This window comes from Hordeum vulgare, chromosome 5H, assembly GCF_904849725.1.
Source record: "Hordeum vulgare subsp. vulgare chromosome 5H, MorexV3_pseudomolecules_assembly, whole genome shotgun sequence".
Classification (NCBI taxonomy): domain Eukaryota; kingdom Viridiplantae; phylum Streptophyta; class Magnoliopsida; order Poales; family Poaceae; genus Hordeum; species Hordeum vulgare.
This window is the reverse complement of record NC_058522.1, coordinates 570,606,291-570,625,971: the sequence shown is the minus strand read 5'-3', so window position 1 is coordinate 570,625,971 and position 19,681 is coordinate 570,606,291. Positions and strand designations below refer to the sequence as shown.

Here is a 19,681-nt window from a genome sequence, read left to right as displayed (position 1 = left end):
TGAATCTCAAAATTGTGAGGAAGAAATTTATGAAGTGATGCACGAGGTCTCCTTGGATGAAAAGCATGATTACAATGGTTTCACTATAAATTTGTTCAAACCTCATGATGAATATGATATTTGCAATAACACTGAAAGTGGGTTTGGAGAAGTCATGACTTTAGATGATAATCCCACTATTTTTGAAGAGCGTCAACTTTGCATGCATGTGGATCATGAAAATAATATCCTATGTGATAGTTACATTGTTGAATTCAAATATGATCCCACATGTAATTATTATGAGAGAGGGAAATATGGTGGTAGAAACTTTCATATCACTAAATCACCTCTCGTTATGTTGAGATTGCTATTGTCTCTTTCTTCTTCCTTGCATATGGCAACTATTGGTTGTCTTGAAAATCTATTTTCCTATAAAAATGCCTATGCATAGGAAGTATGTTAGACTTAGATGTGATTTTCACATGCTTTATGATGCTCTCGTTGTGCTTCAATTCTTGTCTTTTGTGTGAGCATCATTGAACTATCAATGTCTAGCTAAGGGCGTTAAACAATAGCGCTTGTTGGAAGGCAACCCAACGAATCTATCCTTTTTCTTTCTTTTTTGAGTTTTCCACACTTTCATAATTCTGTTATGATTGTGTTTTTTGTGTTTCTTTTTGCGTTTGTGCCAAGCAAAACCGTTATGATTAGTCTTGGGGATGATCGTTTGGTCATGCTGGAAAAGACAGAAACTTTCTTCTCACGAAAAGAATTTTAATTTATTTTTTGTAAGAGATTTTGAGTTGATTCTTTTTACTGCTGCTTTCTAAGCAAATTATTCAGATTTTCGTAAATTTTCAGAATTTTTGAAGTACCAGAGGTATACGAAATATACAGATTGCTACAGATTGGTCTGCTGTTAACAAATTCTGTTTTTGTTGTGTTGGTTGCTTATTTTGATGAAACTATGGATAGTATCGGGGGGTATTAGCCATGGAAGATTGAAAATACAGTAACCCAACATCAGCATAAGTATAATTTAAGTTTGCTACAGTACCTAAGGAAGTGGTGGTTTGCTTTCTCGTACTAATGTTATCACGAGTTTCTGTTTAAGTTTCGTGTTGTGAAGTTTTCAAGTTTTGGGTGAAGTTCTTATGGACAAAGAGATAAAGAGTTTCGTGTTGTGAAGTTTTCAAGTTTTGGGTGAAGTTCTTATGGACAAAGAGATAAAGAGTGGCAATAGCTCAAGCTTGGGGATGCCCAAGGCACCCCAAGAGATTCAAGGATGCCGTAAAAGCCTAAGCTTGGGGATGCCCCGGGAAGGCATCCCCTCTCTCGTCTTCAATCTTCGGTAACGTTACTTGGGGCTATATTTTTATTCAACACATGTTATGTGTTTTGCTTGGAGCGTCTTGTATCGTAGGAGTATTTTATTTTTGTTGTGTCACAATCATCCTTGTTGCACACCTAGAGAGAGAGACATGCACTCACCGTGATTTTGTCGAGCTTCACTTATATCCTTTGGTAGACAATTCAGCTCACGTGTGCTTCACTTATATCTTTTGAGCTAGTTGATTTTGCTCTATGTGCTTCACTTATATCTTTTAGAGCACGACGGTACGTGGCTTGGTAGTTGATCGATGCTTTGAAAGTAGTCTCAAAAGGGGTAGTTATCCAAAGGGATACGAAAACTTCCACCTTCATGTGCATTGAATAGTTAGAGAAGTTTGATTCATCTCAATTAGTTTTGAGTTGTGGTTATGGTAATATTGAAGTTATATTAGTAAGGTGTTGTGGATCTAGAAATACTTGTGTTGAAGTTAGTGATTCCCGTAGCATGCACGTATGGTGAACCGCTATGTGATGAAGTCTGAGCATGATTAGTCTGTTGATTGTCATCCTTTGCGTGGCGGTTGGGATCGCGCGATGGTTTATACCTACCAACCCTTCCCCTAGGAGTATGCGTTGAATGCTTTGTTTCGATTACTAATAAAACTTTTGCAACAAGTATATTAGTTCTTCATGACTAATGTTGATTCCATGGTTTAGATGCACTTTCACCTTCCACCATCACTATCTTCTTAGTGCAGTGCAACTTTCGCCGGTGCACAAAACCCACCATTAGCCTCCCTCAAAACAGCCACCATACCTACCTACTATGGCTTTTTAAAAGTCATTCCAAGATATATTGTCATGCAACTACCACCATGACATGTGCCACCACGTCTACATTGCCATTGCATGATCGTAAGATAGCTAGCATGATGTTTCCATTAATGTCTATGCCATGCTAGATCATTGTCACGGTACACTACCGAAGGCATTCCATATAGAGTCATCGTTGCTCTAAGTTTTGAGTTGAAAGTGTGATGATCATCATTAATGGAGAATTGTCCTATGTGAGGAAATAAAATAGGCCAAAGAATCCCACCAAAATAATAATAAAAAAGAGGCCAAAGAGCCCACCAAAAAAATATGAGAGAAAAAGAGAGAAGGGACAATGCTACCACTTTTCCACACTTGTGCATATCAAGCACCATGATCTTCATGATTGAAGGTCTCTCGTTTTGTCACCACCATATAGCTAGTGGGACATTTTCATTATATAACTTGGCTTGTATATTCCAATGATAAGCTTCCTCAAAATTGCCTTAGGTCTTCGTGAGCAAACAAGTTGGATGCACACCCACTAGTTTTCTTTAAGAGCTTTCACATACTCTTAGCTCTAGTGCATCATTTGTATGGAAATCCCTACTCATTCACATTAATATCTGTTGATGAGCATCTCCACAGCTCATTTATATGCCTAGTTAATGTGAACATCTTCTCCTTATTTTGTCTTGCAACCTCCACCACACACCACACCACTTATAGTGCTAAAATCATGGCTCAAGCTCATGTATTGCGTGAGAGTTGAAAAGGTTTGAGAAAGTAAAGGTGTGAAACAATTACTTGGCCAATACCGGGGTTGTGCATGATTTAAATGCGTTGTGCAATGATGATAGAGCATAGCCAGACTATATGCTTTTGTAGGGATAACTTTATTTTGACCTTGTTATTTCGAAAGTTCATGATTACCTTGCTCGTTTTCTTGAATTATTATTTTTTCCACATCAATAGCAAACTATTGTTTTGAATCCAATGGATCTGAACATTCACGTCACATAAGAGGAGTTACAAAGGACATCTATGCTAGGTAGCATGAAAGCATCAAAAATTCATTCTTTATCACTTCCCTACTCGAGGACGAGTACGAGTTAAGCTTGGGGATGCTTGATACGTCTCAAACGTATCTATAATTTTTTATGGTTTCATGTTGTTATATTGTCATCTTTGGATGTTTTATGTACCTTTTATATCTTTTTTGGGACTAACTTATTAATTCAGTGCCAAGTGTCAGTTCCTGTTTTTCTGTGTTTTTGGCTCTTTTCAAATTTGATTTTGGAACGGAGTCCAAACGGAATAAAATCTCCGAATTAAATTTTTCCCGGACGGAAGAAGATCAGGGGGCTTGTGGGCCAAGCTAGGAGGGCTACAGGGAGCCCACAAGCCCCCCATCCGCCACCAGCGGGCGGCGGTGGGCAGGCTTGTGGCCTCCCTGGCGCCCCCCTAACCTAGCTCCTTCGCCTATATATTCCCTAAAATACAGCAAAAAATCAGGGGATCCACGAAAATACTTTTCCGCCGCCGCAAGCTTCCATTTCCGCGAGAGCTCATCTGGAGACCCTTCCCGGTGCCCTGCCGGAGGGGACTTTGGAGTTGGAGGGCTTCTACATCAACATCATCGCCCCTCCAATGACTCGTGAGTAGTTCATTTCAGACCTACGGGTCCGTAGTTAGTAGCTAGATGGCTTCTTCTCTCTCTTGGATCTTCAATACAAAGTTCTCCATGATCTTCATGGAGATCTATCCGATGTAATCCTCTTTGGCGATGTGTTTGTCGAGATCCGATGAATTGTGGATTTGTGATCAGATTATCTATGATATATATTTGAGTCTTTGCTGATTTCCTATATGCATGATTTGATATCCTTGTAAGTCTCTCCGAGTCTTGGGTTTTGTTTGGCTAACTAGATCTATGATTCTTGCAATGGGAGAAGTGCTTGGTTTTGGGTTCTTACCGTGTGGTGACCTTTCCCAGTGACAGTGGGGGCAACAAGGCACACATCGTGTAGTTGCCATCAAGGGTAACAAGGTGGGCTTTGTCGTAGATATAAGATTGTCCATCTACATCATGTCATCTTGCTTAAGGCGTTACTGTGTTCTTTTGGACTTAATACACTAGATTCATGCTCGATAGCGGTCGACGTGTGGAGTAATAGTAGTAGATGCAGAAAGTATCGGTCTACTTGTTTTGGACGTGATGCCTATAGATATAATAATTGCCATAGATGACGTCACAACTTTGCGCGGTTCTATCAATTGCTTGACAGTAATTTGTTCACCCACCGTCTACTTGCTTTCATGAGAGAAGCCACTAGTAAACACTATGGCCCCCGGGTCTATTCACACCTATCGTTTCCACTTTCGCTTTTACTTTGCTTTGTTACTTTGTTGCTTTCAGTTCTCACTTGGCGAACAATCTATAAGGGATTGACAACCCCTTCATAGCATTGGGAGTAAGCTTTTTGTGTTTGTGCACGCACTTGAGATACTCCTTCACTGGATTGATACCTTGGTTCTCAAATTGAGGGAAATACTTACCACCGCTGCGCTACATCACCCTTTCCGCTTCGAGGGAACACCAATGCAAGGCTCCAAGGCCACGGGGGAAATCCTTTGCATATTTGCCTAGGAAGTCCCTTAAGGCGTATACCGTAGCAGAAGGATTCCTGGTGCCGTTGCTGAGGAGTATCAAGACAAGATTTCCCGTCAACACTCCTATTTCTGGCGCCGTTGGAAGGTCTTTTGTTGCAGTAGCACTCTACAACCTCTCTCGTTGCTGGTGTAGATCCTTGTATGGCGTAGGAATTTTTTTTAAATTAGTACGATTTCCAATAGGATCTAGATCCACATTTTCACCAATCACCTTCTCCTCTAAGTGAAGGGAAACCCTTGGATCCGGATCTTGGATTTCTTTGTGATCTCCTTGTTCTTCCTCTCATATTCCTCCATAGCGTTTATTCTTGGGGTGGGATTTGAGAGTGAGGGGCTTGACCACTTCGTGTGTTGTTGACATTGTATTAGTTGCATCGGTTTAAGTTCTCCACGGTGATACGTGGAAGTGAAAAGTTCAGAAGCTTAATACTCTTCAGTGCTGGGTACCCTAGAGCTTCTCCCTCTTGAGTGCTTGGGAGCCCTAGATAGTTGGTGATGTCGCAGAGCTCAGTCATTGTGGTATAAAGCTTCGGACAAGTGTCGGGGTCTCCAATTAAGTTGTGGAGATTGCCCCGAGCAATTTGTACGGTTTCCAATGACAGCTCCCAAGGGTTGCCAATTGCTCGGGTTCGGTGACCTCCCCAAGGGTTGCCATTTTGTACCGGTTCAATGACCACCCTCAAGGGTACTTTAGTGGAATCACAACATCTTGTATTGTGTGAGAGCTTGACGAGATTACGGTGGCCCTAGTGGCTTCTTGGGGAGCATTGTGCATCCACACCGCTCCAAACGGAGACTAGATTCGCAAGGGTGTGAATTTCAGAATACATCATCGTCTCCGCATGCCTCGGTTATCTCTTACCCGGGCCCTTTACTTATGCACTTTACTTTGTGATAGCCATAGTGTTTCATGTTATATATCTTGCGACCACTAAGTTGTTTATGTTGCTTAGCATAAGTTGTTTGTGCACATAGGTGAGCCTAGTTGTTTTAGGTTTTCTGCTTGACAAATTAAACGTTAGTCTTATTTCGCATATGTTCAAGCGTAAACCATAATTATTTTAAAACGCCTATTCACCCCCCTAGGCGGAATCCACGTCCTTTCAACATGCTTACGGACACAGCAGCGAGAGGTACAAAGGTTGATGCATCATGAGGTGAAGCTAGTGGGCATCGATGGAGAGTCTTGTGCGATGTGTGGTACTTTCGATGTGTCTATATTTTCCCTCTTTCTCGATATTGAGGTGGACTTCCAAGCGAAACTCCAATTCCTACCTTCGGTTGGTGCCAACAACAGCAACATGATGTCGTCGGTCCCCTCCAAGGAAGCATTTTCGGGGAGGTTGTGGCAGATTCTACAACAATAGGCTAACTATATCACTTCTTTGGAAGCTACAATGGAGGGTGTTTGAGTGTGTTTGGATCAAAAGATTGTTTGCGAACTTGGTATGGTTTCAAGTCCGCTGGAGTTGAGGATAGTAGCATCATAACACAAGCTAAGGAACCAAGGTCCTACCGGTGATTCAAATAGAGAAAAAATCACTTACGGTCATTGAACTTTTGCGATTTTTCACTTTGGTCATAGTACTTTAGATTACTCGAGATACAGTAATTGAAGTAGCTTAAGTGATTCATATATAATCAGCAGTATGATTTGGCATACGTATTTTGCTTAACTGGCACACGGTTGGCCGGTCCAACCGCCATGTGGCAACAAATGTGTGGACAACATGGCATGACATTTTACAATAGAAAACTGATGGCCCCACCTGTCAGATGGGGTAGAATAAATAAAATGGACTCATCAGGATAAATCACTAGCTCAGGGTTGCTATAACGGGCAACGATGGCAATTGTGTCGCTTCTTCATTGGAGGCGTTGCCTTGCCTAGCCAGTACACAACAACTTGCATGGATCTCTTCACCGTCAAAGGTACTGGACGTCAAGGCAATGGCACCATGTAGTTACTCTTTATGCGGCCGAAGTTTAGGTCTCGAGAAACAATACACGTAAGGGTGTGTACTTGGGACTTGTGAGGCAAGAGTAACTGCCTCAAGATTGCTTGGGTAGGTACCTTGCACCACCAGGGGCAACGAGGGGGAGGGATGTGACCGTGTTTGCTTGGTTGATGCCCCCCTGGGTGGGAGGTGCCATGTTGGAGCGGTGGTCGTAGAAACTGGGTTTGGTGCCAGTGGCGGAGTTAGACATAAATAATTGGGGGTGAGGGTGGGGGAGGGGGGCGAAATGTAAAATACAAGTGTTTGAGGGGCCAAAAGCTACAAAATATCTTATCTAAGCCCTTGCATATTTTTTTCTTCACAAACTGGTTGAATGTTGGGGGGCACAGCCCCCCCCCCCAAGCATACATAGCTCCATCGTTGTTTGGTGGACCATACAAAGTCTCGTGCGAGCTTAGTGAAAAGGGCTGATATTCCGCATTCGGATATAAGTAATGCTACAACTACGAATGTCTTACAGGAGTTTTGCGGGCTCGGCTGATGTGGTCTGTTTTTGTTGAGAAATTTGGAATTTTGCCACTGTCTTCTTTGGGCTTTGCAGATTTGCCATTCTCAACATTGCATTCGTAAAATTGCCACGCAGGAGGTTGACACCTTGATTCCTATGCCATCGGATCCATTTTGTTCATTTTTATTTGTCTTTCACATTAATTGGCTGATGAAAGGACCAAACTGCCATGTGGCTCTTTGGATGTGCACGTGGCTCAGGCTGTGTCGCTCCCCGCCTGGCGAGTCCCACGCCCGCCGCCTATTGCCTTGCATGCCCGTCCCGCCGACAACCCTACACTCCGGTTACACTGCATGCTCATGTCTGCTGCCCGCCCACCACACGACCGATTTTGCATTCGCGACTCGAGTTAGGTACATCTCCTGAATCCATTTCCCTCTGGTTTACATCCAGTTTCAGAAATTTCCACTGCACTCATTCCTTGATTCCAACCATACGTCAAGAAATTCGGATTAGTTGTCCATGAGCAACAGAGCAAGTACCATCAAGGCATGCGGCCATGGTACTCGATCATCGATCCAGAACAATTCATACACACGTTGAAGCTGAACCAAAACTGAAGCTCTCAATAATTAGCTGCTGCATAACACCATAATCGTACACACGTAAGAATCAAGCCCCGGTCAGACAATCTTCTATGCGCAGCTACCAAGGTCGACGTGTCCATCTGTCTCTCCAGCTTCCTATGTCTCGTCTGTCTCGTCCACCCGGGAGATGCCCTCTCTCCTCCTCATCGCGGGCCAGCGGCCAGTCGACCTACTAGGAGGTTGCCCGGCAGGGTCAGAAAGGAGTGGCTGGTCTGGGTGAGCTACTGAGCGCTGAACTGGCCGGAGAGGCAATAGCGAGCAGTCAGCCGGGGTGAGCGGCGAGGGGCCCGGTGCTAGGAGTGACGGCAACGGCCACGCTGGCAAAGGAAGCGGCTTGGTTGAACCAGAAGTCTCCGGTTGAAATAAATGATACGGTTATATGGCCCCAAGGACAGTTTGGTCCTTCGACCAGCTAGTTAATGTGAAAATAAAATGCATACTAATGGCATAGTAATCAAGGCGTTAACCATATGAGTGGCAATTTTACAAAACCAATGTTGAGAATGGCAAATATGCGAAGCCCAAGCAAGAGAGTGGCGAAAATCCAAATTTCTCGTTTTTGTTTTGGCGAGGAAAGTTTCGATTTATTCATCATACCATGACGGCACAAAGAACATAAAAAAACATCCATCTTCGTATACCCTAGCGGCTGATGTGAGCCGTTTTGATTGGTTATTGGGGAGGGGGGAGGGGGCGTTTTGATCAGTCCATTGACTCTCTAATATCACACGAAGTCTAGCAAATTTGCTGGGATATTGATATGTCGCATTCAGATCATATTATTTCCCATGATATCCTTGTCAACGATCGACCATGGAAATTCCACGGGATGGCAACTGGTTTACAACAAAAAGTGAATTATTTCATGCTCGCGGGAGTTGAGACTAGAGAGCATATAATAATCTCAATGTTCGAGGTGAAGGTGATTACTGTTGGAAGTTGTAATCTACGGTATTGTATAAACCGTATAGAAATAACTTAGACTTAGAGATAAGTTAGTTTAAACCATCTATGCCGAAGAGATATGACTTGGAGATCAATCATCGGCATAACAAACTTTGTATATCTTGTGCTATATATTGACACGCATCCCGTCCCTGCAAGGCATACGGTTAATATAGCTTTTCCACATGGTATTCAGAGCCACCTCTTCATATCGCATCTAAGCCATGTCAAGCTCTTCCTCCATCGCCATGGCCGCACCCTCCCTAGCATCTCTCGGCCACACCATCTCTAAGAAATTGACTCGAGAGAACTTCCTGGTGTGGAGAGTGCAAGTCCTGCCGCATGTCAAAGCAGCCGGCATGATGGGCTACCTGGACGGTTCGATCCAGGAACCGCCGGCTGTGCTCATCGTGGAGAAGGAGGTCTCCGGGAAGAAAGAAGCAACGGAGACGCCAAACCCTGCCCATGCGATATGGGTTATGCAAGATCAGCAGGTCCTTACCTTCCTGATCTCCTCGCTGTCTCGCGAGGTTCTGCTACAGGTCAGTTCCTTCACCACATATGTCGGCATCTGGAAAGCCTTGTTGCAGAGTTTCGCCTCGCAGTCTAGGGCTAGGGTGATCCAGCTTCGCTCAGCCATCGAGCACACGCGCAAGGGAGATCTGACAGCCGCCGCATACTACACCAAGATGGCGAGCATCGCCGACGAGCTAGCTGTTGCCGGCAAGCCTCTGGACGAGGACGATGTGGTGTCCCACATCCTGCAAGGTCTCCTTCATGAACCCGACTACAATGGGTTTGTGTCGATGATGTATACACGTACTGCAACCGATCAGCCGATCGGCCTTGGTGAGCTCTTCTCCCTTCTACTCGCCGCTGAATCTCGCATAGCAGCACACCATGCCTCTTTCCCATCCAATCACCCTGCAAATCATGCCTCCCACGGTGGTGGTCGCGGCAACTCCAGTCGCCCTGGTGGAAACAACGGTGGCGACGGTCCCCGGGGCTACAACAACAACTACACCGGGGGGCGCTTCCACGACAAGCCTGCAAATAACGGCGGCCCAGGCGGGGCGCCACGTCAAGGAGGCGGTAACCGTGGTGACCACGTCGAGGAGAAGTGCCAAATCTGCAAGGAGATGGGGCACGGTGCGTGGCGCTGCAAACAGCGTTTTGATCGAAGATTCAACAACAACGTTCGCAATCCTGCTGGTAGTGGTGGAGGAGGAAACCGGTCCGCAAATGTTGTGCACTCCTATGGGGTGTACACAAATTGGTACCTCGACACGGGAGCAACAGATCATGTGACAGGCAAGCTTGAAAAACTTAATGTCCGCGATCGCTACACCGGCACAGAGCAAATCCACACGGCAAGTGGTCAAGGTATGGATATAACACATATTGGTCATTCTACTCTTAGCACTCTCCATGGATCTCTTGAACTTAAAGATATCCTTCATGCTCCAAAATCTGATCAAAGTCTTCTATCTGGTTATAAACTTATAAAATACAATCATGCTTTCCTTGAGATTTACCCTGAAATTTTCTTTGTCAAGGATCGGGCCAACAGGAGAACAATCTTCCAAGGCAAGAGTAAAGGCGGCCTGTTCCCTATCTCGGGTCGCCAGGATGTCTCCCTGCAGCATCAAGCACTAGGCGTCACGACACCATCTACATCTCGGTGGCATAGGCGTCTAGGGCATCCTTCTTTACCAGTAGTCCAAAGAATTCTTTGAGATTTTAAACTTCCTGTTTCCAATAAAAGGGATCATCACTCTGTTTGTGATGCTTGTCAGATGGCAAAAAGCCATCAACTTCCCTACCCTCGATCAACTAGTGAATCAAAGGTTCCTTTAGAACTTGTGTTTTTGGATGTATGGGGTCCTGGCCCAATCTTGGTTGGTAGACAAAAGTATTACGTGAGCTTTATTGATGATTTTAGTAAATTTTCTTGGATCTATTTACTCAAAAATAAGTCTGATGTTTTTGAGAAGTTTCATCTTTTTCAACAGCTTGTTGAACGCCTCTTTAACGCAAGATTTTGTCTATGCAAACCGATTGGGGGGTGAGTACCAAAAGCTTAACTCCTTCTTTGAGCGCATTGGTATCTCCCACCATGTTTCTCGCCCTCATGCTCATCAACAGAACGGATCTACCGAGCGCAAACATCGCCATATTGTCGAGGTTGGCTTGTCCCTGCTCGCTCATGCCTCTATGCCATTAAAATTTTGGGATGAAACGTTTCTTAAAGTGGTCTATCTTATCAACCGTGTCCCTAGTCGAGTCATCCACCACCAAACTCCACTAGAACGCCTGTTTGATATTAAACCAAACTATAACTTTTTTCGCATTTTTGGTTGTGCGGTATGGCCAAATCTACGACCTTTCAACAAACACAAGCTCGAATTCCGTTCCAAACAGTGCGTATTCATAGGATACGGCAATCTCCACAAAGGGTACAGGTGTCTTGATTTTTCCTCTGGCCGGGTTTATATTTCCCGCGATGTTGTTTTTGATGAGCACATCTTCCGTTTCGCCACCTTACATCCAAACGCCGGCGCTCAACTCCGCAAGGAGCTCATACTTCTTCCGCCCAACCTTCTACCTTTGTCCGGTCCTTTACCAGGGGGAGGAGTAGATTTTGATCATATGTATATATCTCATAACCCTGGTGCAAGTGTGCAGAAAAATACGAAAGAAGAAATCGCCGAAAACGGCCTTGATTTTATGCAGCAACCAAATCACAGCGCCGCAACAAATCCTGGTGGAGATCCCGATGCTGATTCTGGCGCAGAATCTGCCTCGGAGTCACGCGCTGCAACTGCAGCAGACAGATCCTCCCCGGGATCAGCGCCATCGCCAGGCCGGGCAGGCGGATCCTCTCCGGGTCTCGCGCTAGCACCAGGTGGGTCGGGCGGCCCCTCGGCAGGTGGATCTCCTTCGGTCCCCGCGCCAGCACCAGGCGGGACGGACGGGCCGCATGCACTGTCCCCGCGTGCCCCTCCCGACACTGGTCGCACGCATGCAGCCACTCTGGAGCCTCCAAGTGGCGGCACTGCGGCTGATGCAACCGATGCTTCTCCCGTGCATCAAACTCGTCTCCATCAGCATCTCTCTCGACCACTGCCGCCACCACCTGATCGACTCCAAACCAGGTCTCGTAGTGGCATTATTAAACCTAAAGTTTATAAAGATGGTTGCGTACGCTGGGGTTCTTCCTATTCTACAGGTGAACCACAAACTCTGGATGAGGCCCTTAGTCAGTCACAATGGAAGGCTGCTATGGATGATGAGTATTCTGCTCTTACGGAGAACAACACATGGCAACTTGTTCCTCCTGTCAAGGGCAGAAATGTTATTGGCTGCAAATGGGTCTATAAAGTTAAAAGGAAGTCTGACGGCACCATTGACAGGTACAAGGCTCGGTTGGTTGCAAAAGGGTTTAAGCAAAGGTATGGACTTGACTATGAGGATACTTTCAGCCCTGTAGTTAAAGTTGCCACTATCAGAATTATTCTTTCAGTAGCAGTATCTAGAAGCTGGTGCATACGGCAATTAGATGTGAAGAACGCGTTTTTGCATGGTGTTCTGGAAGAGGAAGTGTTTATGAGGCAACCTCCTGGATATGAGAATCCACAGTTACCACAACATGTTTGCTGACTTTACAAGGCCTTGTATGGTCTCAAACAAGCACCAAGAGCTTGGTACTATAGGCTGTCTTTCAAATTGCAGTCATTGGGTTTTATGCCCTCAAAGGGTGACACTTCATTGTTCTTTTATCATAGGAAAGGAGTCACTATTTATATGCTCATTTATGTTGATGATATAATTATCACCAGTTCATGTTCCCAAGCTGTTGAAGCTCTTCTCAAGGATTTGCGCATGGATTTTGCTCTCAAAGATCTTGGTGATCTCCACTACTTCCTTGGCATTGAGGTAAAACATGTGGCAAGTGGCATTGTGCTATCACAGGAGAAATATGTGCAGGATATACTCCAGAGAGCAGGCATGAAGAATTGTAAGCCATCTCCTACTCCTTTGTCAACTTTTGAAAAACTGTCACTTTATTCTGGGAGGGTACTTGTGTCAGAAGATGCTACCAAGTACAGAAGTGTTGTAGGAGCCCTACAATACTTAACATTGACTAGACCAGATATCTCATACTCAGTGAATAAAGTCTGTCAGTTCTTACATGCTCCAACCAGTGTACACTTTGCAGCTGTCAAAAGAATACTTCGGCATCTTCAAGAAACCAAGGGCCATGGACTTAAGCTTGGCAAGTCAGACTCAATGCTAGTCAGTGCCTTCTCTGATGCAGATTGGGCAGGACACCCTAATGACAGGAGATCAACAGGGGGATTTGCAGTCTTCTTGGGCAGCAACTTAGTTTCCTGGAGTGCTCGCAAGCAAGCTACTGTATCCAGGTCAAGCACAGAAGCTGAATATAAAGCACTAGCAAATGCTACCGCTGAAATCATATGGGTGCAGAATATGTTGACAGAATTGGGTGTTTCACACCCATCATCAGCATCTCTTTGGTGTGATAATCTTGGTGCCACGTACTTATCTGCTAATCCTATCTTTCATGCCAAGACTAAACATATCGAGATTGACTATCACTTTGTTCGTGAAAGAGTAGCCAGCAAACAATTAAACATCCGGTTTGTACCCACTGGAGATCAAGTGGCAGATGGTTTTACTAAACCATTGACAACACAACAGCTAGCTTCATTTAGACACAATCTTAACTTAGATAGTTTCGATTGAGGAGGAGTGTTAGAAGTTGTAATCTACGGTATTGTATAAACCGTATAAAAATAACTTAGACTTAGAGATAAGTTAGTTTAAACCATCTATGCCAAAGAGATATGACTTGAAGATCAATCATCGGCATAACAAACTTTGTATATCTTGTGTTATATATTAACACGCATCCCGTCTCTGCTAGGCATACGGTTAACCTAGCTTTTCCACAATTTCGAGCTGCGGCCGGTCTCCTCCTCCTCGCCCTATTTATACGAGCAGTAGGCGGCCCATTATTTCTGCACCACAACACAACAAAGTCTTCCGGCCGGCGGGCACCGTCGTCTAGCTCTCACACTCGCAGCGTGCCGCGGCCAAACGTCAGTCCCCTGTGCAGCAACAGCAGCAGCAGCATGGCGCGGTCGGAGCAGCAGGGGCTGCAGGTGCTGAGCGCGCTGGACGCGGCCAAGACGCAGTGGTACCACTTCACGGCCATCGTCGTCGCCGGCATGGGCTTCTTCACCGACGCCTACGACCTCTTCTGCATCTCCCTCGTCACCAAGCTCCTCGGCCGCATCTACTACACCGACCTCTCCAAGCCCGACCCCGGCTCCCTGCCCCCCAGCGTCGCCGCCGCCGTCAACGGCGTCGCCTTCTGCGGCACCCTCGCCGGCCAGCTCTTCTTCGGCTGGCTCGGCGACAAGATGGGCCGCAAGAGCGTCTACGGCATGACCCTCCTCCTCATGGTCATCTGCTCCATCGGCTCGGGCCTCTCCTTCGCGCACACACCCAAGAGCGTCATGGCCACGCTCTGCTTCTTCCGCTTCTGGCTCGGCTTCGGCATCGGCGGCGACTACCCGCTCTCGGCCACCATCATGTCCGAGTACGCCAACAAGAAGACCCGCGGCGCATTCATCGCCGCCGTCTTCGCCATGCAGGGCTTCGGCATCCTCGCCGGCGGCATCGTCACCCTCATCATCTCATCCGCCTTCCGCGCCGGGTTCCACGAGCCGGCCTACCAGGACGACCGCGTCGCGTCCACCGGCACGGAGGCCGACTTCGTGTGGCGCATCATCCTCATGCTCGGCGCCCTGCCGGCCCTGCTCACCTACTACTGGCGGATGAAGATGCCCGAGACGGCGCGCTACACCGCCCTCGTCGCCAAGAACGCCAAGCTGGCAGCCGCCGACATGTCCAAGGTGCTGCAGGTGGAGCTGGAGGACGAGACGGAGAAGATGGACGAGATGGTGAGCCGCGGGGCGAACGACTTCGGCCTCTTCTCGCCGCAGTTCGCGCGGCGCCACGGCCTCCACCTCGTCGGCACGGCCACCACGTGGTTCCTGCTGGACATCGCCTTCTACAGCCAGAACCTGTTCCAGAAGGACATCTTCACGAGCATCAACTGGATCCCCAAGGCGCGCACCATGAGCGCGCTCGACGAGGTGTTCCGCATCTCCCGCGCGCAGACGCTCATCGCGCTCTGCGGCACAGTGCCGGGCTACTGGTTCACGGTCTTCCTCATCGACGTCGTCGGCCGCTTCGCCATCCAGCTCATGGGATTCTTCATGATGACCGTCTTCATGCTCGGCCTCGCCGTGCCGTACCACCACTGGACAACGCCGGGCAACCAGATCGGCTTCGTGGTCATGTACGGCTTCACCTTCTTCTTCGCCAACTTCGGGCCCAACGCAACCACCTTCGTCGTGCCGGCGGAGATCTTCCCGGCGAGGCTGCGGTCGACGTGCCACGGGATATCGGCGGCGGCGGGGAAGGCCGGGGCCATGATCGGGGCGTTCGGGTTCCTGTACGCGGCGCAGGACCCGCACAAGCCGGACGCCGGGTACAGGCCCGGGATCGGGGTGCGCAACTCCCTCTTCGTGCTCGCCGGGGTCAACCTGCTGGGGTTCATGTTCACCTTCCTGGTGCCGGAGGCCAACGGGAAGTCGCTGGAGGAGATGTCCGGCGAGGCACAGGACAACGAGGAGGACCAGGCACGAACCGCCGCCGTACAGCCGTCCATGGCCTAGGACAAGTCGTGCGTGCTAGCTATTGCAGCTGCAGGCTGTTGAGTTGGTCGAAGATCCTTAATTTGGTTTTTGTGATACATATAAAACGCTTAAACTACTACTAGTATGATATGTTTGCGGGCCACCCAATCAGGGCCGGCTCATGTATATGCCCGTAATATATATACACATCAATCAATCAAATTGCAGCTCCACTGGTCAAAGCTCAGAGAGTGAGCTACCATTGCTTGTTTTTTTTCTTCAGAATACCATATTTTTATAAAAAGACAGAATCTTTTTTTTTTGCGTAGGACAGAATCTGAATTACAAGTTGCGAACAACAAGGATAATGCAAACATCACAACAAGGCTAGTCCGAAGACAACCATCACCGACGACATCACTACAAAGTAAAAAAAACTTGCCCTACAATAGACCAACAACGCCGCGTCTCGATCATCACCGGTCACCTCTGAAAGACGACACCAACTCTGACGAACTTCCCAGTCGACGCACCATCCACTGGTCAAAGCTCAAGCTCAGAGAGTGAGCTACCATTTGCTTGTGAAGCTGATGCATCTCTTCGTAGCCAAAGAACCTCGGTACTGTACGTTCGCGAGTCAACGAAAGAGAAAGCTTAAACAAATCTACGGTAAGTTCCGGCCAGTATTGTTGATGTGACTACAAAATAATATTGTTGATGTGACTACAAAATAATATTATCAGGCTAGTGACTTACCGTAGGTTTGTAGTAATACTGGAAAATTATTTGGATCTACTCCCTCCGTTCCTAAATATAAGTCTTTTAAGATATTTCACTAGTAGTCCACATACAAAACAAAATGAATGAATCTATATTTTAAAGTATGTTCATATACATTCGTATGTAATCCATTAATGAAATCTATTTAAAAACTTATATTTAGAAACGGAGGGAGTAGTTGAATACGTGCATGGTAGTAAAAGTTGGGCTTCGCATGGGCCATTCTACTCACAATATTGTTTTATATTGTTTGGCAGTTGGTTTACAAAGCAGTCAAAGTAAAATGAAAATTCCATTTTCACGGAGACTGAAATTTTTGTTTTCATGTTTGTTCCAATGGAAAACACCTTTTTTGCTTTTGTTTCTGTTTGCACATAAAAAAGATCTGCTTTCGCTTTACAAATTTCCGTATTTCCTCTCTATTTCTGTTTTCCATCCAAGAAAGCGGAACTTTCCGTTCCGTTTTCATCCATAATTCTGATTATGAACGAATCATCTAAACTTTCTTTGTCAAAGCCAAAAGTTGGAGCGACACGATGAGAGCGGCTCCTAGGGGTCAGGGTTTGGGGGGATTAACTGATCCGTGAGTCACCAGATACGACTCACAAAGTTGCTTGTGATAAAACGTAAAATCTGCTTCATAGCTTCCCAGTGCACATCGATCAGCGTCATATTGGCACCTTATTTACAGGGGAAGGAATGTTAGGACATGTGGGAGTAAGGCATTGCAACCCACCAACTCAATGGTTGTCCACGTGGCGGAGATAGAGGTGGATAATGCCTTGCAGTTTTCCATGTGAGCACCGTGAAGAAGATCATTATATATACTTGTGTTTGGTCAAGGTCCTTCCTCCGAGTCAGCCCAAATCAGCCTCAAATCCAAGAAAATAACACACTCGGGGGGTGTTTGGTTACAGGGACTTATTAAAGACTTAGAACTTATAAGTCCCTTTAAGTCTCATCTAAACCAAACAGGAGGGGTTTATAGGAGCTTAATGTGGTCATTTGGGACTTATGAAATAAGACTCTCAAGGAGAGACTTATAGGGACTTATAGTTGTAATATGGTCTTTTAGTCCATGTTAAGTCCTAGGAACCAAACAGGTAGGAACTTTTTAGGAATTTATGACTTATAAGTTGAGACTAAAAAAGTTTTAGGACTTATGAACCAAACAGGGCCTCAACCCAAATCATTGATGGTAAAAGAACTAGACAAACCGAAAACGAGGCTATCCACAACATGAGCGCAAGAAAATTGGGTGCTATTTTCTTTCTGGTTAGAAAAATGTGTTAAATCGTGCATGCATATACAACGTGGCAAGCGTTGTAAAAGCAACCTCATCAGATAAATTATGTCAACACCAGCAGTTGAAGATGACATAGTATTTTATTTTATTTTTTAAACGGAGGCAAAAGCTTTGCCTCATCTATTAAATGAGAAGGAATAGAGTTTGTTACAAACCACCCGATTACACGACATGAGGATTACTCTCGCAATATTATGAACCATAGTTTTTTGGCACCGGCGGCGACCTAGCGGCTAGCCTCTGACGCGATGGAAGCAAGCAAAATAGTCAGTGGCGTGCTCTTGTGCATGAAAAATCTTGCATTTCGCTCGTTCCAGATCGTCCATGATACAAGCATGGTGAGGAATGCCTTTGCTTGCCTGAGTGGCAAAGAGCAATCACAAATACTTGCCCACCAAGCGTCAACCGAGTCGAACAAGGGCCAAGTGTTCATGTCAAGGCCAAGAATGTGGTACTTGTCAATGACTAGGGGCCATAGTCTTCTAGTGTAGCGGCACTTGTAGAATAGGTGGGTTTCACATTCTTGCACTCTCTTGCAAAGGGGACATAGGCCACAGTTTGGCCAGCCTCGCTTCGCCAACCTATCAGCGGTCTAAATTCTGTCTTGTAAAGCCAACCAAGCGAAGAACTTGACTTTTGGAGGAGCCCAAGCCTTCCAAACCATCCTGTCCATGCGTGAGAGAACCAACCCGAGGAATTGCGTCTTGTACGCGGATGCGGCGGAGTAAATCCCACTATTCGTGTGCTTCCATATGATGTCATCCTGGGTAAGCTCATTTCGACCTCGTGCAAAGAGCATGGAGCATGAGAGAGCAAGAAATTGTGTAACTTGCTCTGCGGAGACGTTGTTCACATGACATTGTATGAACTGCTCATCATAGGATTATTATTTTCGAGATCTTCTCCTCTAGGAGTTAAACTAAATTGTGATTCGGGAGGCAGCTACTAGTCAACTCCCTACAAGACAGGACCAGCTCACCTTGAGAGGGACATGGATGATAGGGGACTCATGAGAAATTTGACAAATTGCGCCACCTCCCCATGCAAGTAGCGTCAGCGCTAACCAAGGTTATGCCTGATTCTCATGAGAAACTTGCATCGCGTTATCCGGCCATTGTTTAATCATAGGGATGCATGCAAGCGGGGCAGACATGATATGCCTTCTCTGCTCATCAATATACCTGTCCACGGCCAAGTCAAAATCTGTGTCTTGCTTTGAGATGCTTATTAACAACGGAGACTAATTTGTGCGTCATGCCGTTCATTTTGTCTTGTCACGAACACAACCGCACAAGTTGACAAGGAGTATATATCAATTAAAACACGTTAGCCTGGTATAACGGGTTATCAAAAAGACTTTCGCCCCGCTTTATAGATAAAACAAACTACCACAATTACAGGGTTCAATACGAGAACAAATTCAAACACACACAACACAAAGTGCGGAAGGATTCTGCTGAGGACACAACTCAACGAGCCCTAAAAATAAAACAAAGACGGATACATATATTTAGCTGTGATGCCTTTGTTATTAAACCTTAAAACTGGCACCATAATAAGTCCGCCTCCTCGGGTGAGATTAAGGACATAATCATGGTCAAATAAGTTTGTTCTCAACCATATGTAGCAAATATGAAGCAGCCATATGTCACCGAGTTATTAGGAATGTATTATTTTACTTAAAAAACAACACATGTAAGTAACAAAAAGGTAAAACAAATACCAGTATAAAATTGTTAAAACGACGATACCAATACAATTTTTCTGTAAGGCCGATGTTTCTTTTTTCCTCCGAGAAGGTCAATGTCATATATTAAAGTTGTCCAGCCCTTAAAAGACTATCCATACAAAAATTAAAAATAACACACATGTTCTTGAGCATATCAACGATGACATGCTCTCGCCAGCGGCCCACCTTGAGCAAAGATGGATGGCGCCTCGGGATCTCTAGAACACCTTTTAGTTGGAGTGACGTTGTGGACAATGGACTGGGAATTCTCTAGTCG

At 45.9% G+C, this 19,681-nt stretch overlaps 1 protein-coding gene across 1 annotated transcript; it reads left to right on the top strand.

Moving 5' to 3' along the window:
* Positions 1–13,876: 13,876 nt before the first annotated feature.
* On the top strand, positions 13,877–15,822 carry LOC123394912 (probable inorganic phosphate transporter 1-8). Its single transcript, XM_045089797.1, has one exon. The coding sequence runs from the start codon at positions 14,015–14,017 to the stop codon at positions 15,626–15,628; it is 1,614 nt and encodes a 537-aa protein (XP_044945732.1). The 5' UTR covers positions 13,877–14,014; the 3' UTR covers positions 15,629–15,822.
* Positions 15,823–19,681: the final 3,859 nt, after the last annotated feature.

Bases quoted from the DNA above. Each gene is read 5' to 3' on its own strand.
- LOC123394912 (XM_045089797.1), top strand. From the start codon at position 14,015: ATGGCGCGGTCGGAGCAGCAGGGGCTGCAGGTGCTGAGCGCGCTGGAC.